This window comes from Eleutherodactylus coqui, chromosome 1 (genome assembly GCF_035609145.1).
Source record: "Eleutherodactylus coqui strain aEleCoq1 chromosome 1, aEleCoq1.hap1, whole genome shotgun sequence".
Taxonomy (NCBI): Eukaryota; Metazoa; Chordata; class Amphibia; order Anura; family Eleutherodactylidae; genus Eleutherodactylus; species Eleutherodactylus coqui.
This window is the reverse complement of record NC_089837.1, coordinates 364,218,511-364,222,848: the sequence shown is the minus strand read 5'-3', so window position 1 is coordinate 364,222,848 and position 4,338 is coordinate 364,218,511. Positions and strand designations below refer to the sequence as shown.

The following is a 4,338-nucleotide window of genomic DNA, read 5'->3' as shown; positions in this document are numbered from 1 at the left end:
TGATTCCTGGGCCCGCTGTCAGTGCGGACAGAGCCTGCAACAGACAGCGCTGTCAACATTGCAGCAGCCTGATTTGGTACTGCAGGCACAGCTCCCATATAGTTCAATGGGAATGAGCTGATCTGCAGGGATCCCAAGCAGCGGACCCCCGCCGATCAACTATTGATGATCTATCCGCAGTATAGGTCAGCAAAAGTAAAAATTCTTTAAGATAAATAGAAAAGCCAGGAATCTTAGCTATTCCAGCCTGTATGTGGGTAGAGACAGTATAGGAACAACAGGTGGAGACCTTTTGGGGGCAATTTCAGGTAAAAAGAGGGGGTTTCCTTTAATTAGCCAGCGCAGAAGACAATGCAAAAGCCGTTCCTGCTCTAGAGGACTTGGCAAGGTCACTGAATGTGACGGATGGCCCCTGGTTACAGTTAGGCCACTCTCAAACAGGTGTCCGTTAAAACGCCACGTTTTAATTGATGTTTTAACACGTTGTCAAACGCGTTCGATAGTGTTTGACAGCGTGTTTTAACGCACGCGGTCCTTACAAAGGGTGATGTGGTGCGTTAAAAAGCACTGAAATGCATGAAAATAGAGCAGACCGCATTCGAAAATTGTGTTAAAAACACGGCATTCAAATGCTCCTCTGAGAAGCCCCACTGAAACCAATGGAGGCATTTAAAGGGGTTGTCCCGCGGCAGCAAGTGGGTCTATACACTTCTGTATGGCCATATTAATGCACTTTGTAATATACATTGTGCATTAATTATGAGCCATACAGAAGTTATAAAAAGTTTTTTACTTACCTGCTCCATTGCTAACGTCCTCGTTCCCATGGAGCCGACTAATTTTCGCCCTCCGATGGCCAAATTAGCCGCGCTTGCGCAGTCCAGGTCTTCTCCTGTCTTCTATGGAGCCGCTCGTGCAGAATGCAGGCTCCGTGTAGCTCTGCCCCGTCACGTGCCGATTCCAGCCAATCAGGAGGCTGGAATCGGCAATGGACCGCACAGAAGAGCTGCGGTCCACGAAGACAGAGGATCCCGGCGGCCATCTTCAGCGGTAAGTATTGAAGTCACCGGAGCGCGGGGATTAAGGTAAGCGCTCCGGTAAGCTTTCTTTACCTCCCTGCATCGGGGTTGTCTCGCGCCGACCGGGGGGGGGGGTTGAAAAAAAAAAAAAACCCGTTTCGGCGCGGGACAACCCCTTTAACTTGCCATTTCAAACGCTGCGCTAAACGTTGCGAAGAGCGATGTGAGTGTCCTTAGGGTTGCCACTGCTGTGACTGATTAGTCTATGTATAGCATGTGTAATAGATCGATTGAGGTGGATGTAGCAGAGCTGTGTGTGCTTCACGGCTTGTGCTAGTACTTCAGTGGACATGTCATCACTACTACAAGAAGGGTAAGCACAAAGTTGTACACGGTAACCGATAATTGTCCAGAGACCCTTTGCAGGAATACGATAATTTGTGCTGAAGAACAAACTCCGCTCCACTACACTAGTGTGTTATGTAACCCCGGCCCTATGCTGGAGCTGTCTGTCGGCGGTCTCTGCGCGCCGCGTGTTACTATTATCCACCACTAAGCTGTGTCAGTGAGATTAATTGTGTTTTGTGCTGCCACAGCTCAGATCAAGCCATTCGCACACACCGTTCAGGGGAGTTTCGTATTTATCAGTTCAAAATCCAGGCAGAGCCGATTAGCCAAGAGCGGCGACACACCCCTTTTCTCACGCTCTGATTGAGGTGGTACAGTCCGTTTTGGGTACCAGGCGGGAGCGCGCTGCTCGCCACTCAGAAGAGGAGAGCCGTAGCGGTTGCTAGGAGAGGGCAGCCGGCACTCCGAGCGGTCCTGACTTGTCCGCCCCCGCTGAGCCTCCCAGAGGGGAGGAGCCGCCGTGACATGTTCCTCGCTACCTGCCCGAGCCGCGGTCAGTCATGAGCGACACCGGCCGGGATTCGGTTATCGGCTTCTTGAGCGAGAGAGGTGGCCGTGTGCCCAACCAGGAGCTGGTGGAGCACTTCCGGCCGCTGCTAACCTCGGCTCCCCCCGGAGAGGCCCGCGCTGCCGCCCGGCAACTGTTTAAGGACACTGTGAACGAGGTGGCAAGCGTGCGGGCGGAGGACGGGGTGAAGTACGTGTGTCTGCGGAAGAAATATCGGCGAGCGGTGGAGAGCAGCCTGGAGCCGGCATCCCTAACCCCGTCGCCAGAACAGGACTGCCCGGGTGAGACGACCAGCAGCGGGGAGGACACCGGTGAGGGGGCCAGCACTCCGGAGGCCGGCGATGAGCAGCAACCAACAGACTCCGGCACCGGGGAGGAGACGGGAGACGAGTCCCCGGAGAGCAGGGGGTCCCCTGCTTATGACGGACCTCCCATCATCTCCGTGACCGAGGAGCCTGAGGAGAGCCAGACATCCCCGCCGCCCCCCGACCTGCCCGATGTGTTCCACCTGAGCGGGCGGACACCGCGGAACAGCCGCAGGGGGATCCGGGACCCGGTGTCCCCGCAGCTGCGCCGGGGAGGGCTGCTGCTCCGGGCCGGGCTGCGGGACTCGGACAGCTCATCGCTGCACAGCTCGTCTTCCGTGTCAGGGAACGAGGAGGACGAGGGAGCGGCGGCTTCGCTGTCTGGCTCGGCCGCTCTGGAACCGCTGGAGCACGCGTGGATGCTGAGCTCCTGCCGGGCGCGCTGGGACGGGCTGCAGGAGCTGCTGCTGGCGGAGCCCGGCCTCGTCACCCGCCGGGACTTCATCACAGGCTTCTCCTGCCTGCACTGGGCGGCCAAGCACGGACAGCACGAGCTGCTGGCGGCGCTGCTCACCCACGCCCGGCAGCACCGGGTGCCCGTCAACATCAACGCCCGCGCGTCTGGCGGCTACACGGCGCTGCACCTTGCGGCCATGCACGGGCACCTGGATGTCATCAAGCTGCTGGTCGGAGCCTACGATGCGGACCTGGACGTCCGGGACTACAGCGGGCGGAAAGCCTGGCAGTACCTGAGCCCGGACACGGCCCGCGATGTGCAGGCGCTGGTGGGGGCCCTGCCGGTCGGGGAGGGGGAGGAGGACGGTGGCGGCTCGGGGTCCGGCCGCTGGCGGCTCTCCAGGGTGCTGCCCTCACAGCTCATCGTCCACCGCCTGACCCAGCTACCCGAGGACGAGCAGGACGGCGGGGGGCGCCACAGAGCGGACATCAGCAGGAAGGGCTCCGGCGGCCGGGGGAGACCGCGGATTAATAAAATCCGCTTCAGGACGCAGATCATCCACAGTAACCTGTCCGCCGAGGAGGAGGGGGAGCGCGGCCTCAAGAGCCCCATGAGGCACCGGCCGAAGTCCAACGTGTTCGGCTGATATTGCTGCCCGAGCTATTGTTCCCTGTTATCAGCCAGATCACCCCCGACCTCCCCTTTATCTCACAGAACACCTGTTGTCACCTGCCCTTACAAGCTGATGGACTTTCTGCCGTCCTGTAAGTGCCCCGTGCATGTAGCTCAACACTGCAGGCAAAAAACTACTTTCCCTTACCAACCAATCACATTCCAGCTCTTATTTCCCCAGAGCCGCTTGGAAGATGATAGAAGGGATCTGATTGGTGCACTGCTCAGTCTGCCTTGTGTAAGGTGGTCTAACTGGTTACTATGGGGTTACACATAAGGTCTAGTTTGTCCTCTTGTCTAATGTTTTCTATACACTTGCACATGTTTTGTAACTGAAATGTGACATTAGATCTCTAACAAGCCAAAGCTGCTACTAACCTGTACTCCAGCCGCACCGCAGTCAGGTGGAGGACTCGTTCACAGACTTGTGGTACAAGAAGTCGCCCGCCATGTAACGCTACGGGGGGGGGGGGGGGGGGGGAATACTTATGGAAAATGATGACCAAAGCTTTGTGGAAAACACTGCGGAGCAGACTTATGTCAACTGTCTAAAAGAAAAATGTCCTTGTTGCCCATAGCAACCAATCACAGTTCAGCTTTCAGTTCTTATACTGCTGAGGTCCAATGAAAGCTGCGCTGTAATTGGTTGCTATGGGCAACAGACACTTTTGCTTTAGACAGTTTTCATAAATCTGCCCCTAGATTTCTATTTTTGTACTTTGTAAACCGCACGCAGGTAACACTTCTTGTAAATGTAACATTCCCTAAAATATCGGTCAGGCCGGGAGCGCACGTGGTGGAATGGAGCATAATGGCTGCCGCCTGCAAGGAGGAGAGGTGTAAGGTGCACTGTGTCATTGAACCTTCTGACAACTGCCCTGTGAGGAAGGAAACTACTTGAGCACCTTCCTACCACTAATATGGCGCTCGGTTCGGTGTAAGGTGGCTTACTGGCATTTACATGGGCGA

At 56.3% G+C, this 4,338-nt stretch overlaps 1 protein-coding gene across 1 annotated transcript; it reads left to right on the top strand.

Moving 5' to 3' along the window:
• The first annotated feature begins 1,798 nt into the window (after positions 1-1,798).
• On the top strand, positions 1,799-3,845 carry SOWAHC (sosondowah ankyrin repeat domain family member C). The gene has a single exon (XM_066577899.1). It carries the CDS (start codon positions 1,928-1,930, stop codon positions 3,341-3,343), a length of 1,416 nt encoding a protein of 471 aa, XP_066433996.1. The 5' UTR covers positions 1,799-1,927; the 3' UTR covers positions 3,344-3,845.
• Positions 3,846-4,338: the final 493 nt, after the last annotated feature.

What these genes read in the sequence shown, in the direction of transcription:
- SOWAHC (XM_066577899.1), top strand. Translation starts at nt 1,928, where the DNA reads ATGAGCGACACCGGCCGGGATTCGGTTATCGGCTTCTTGAGCGAGAGA.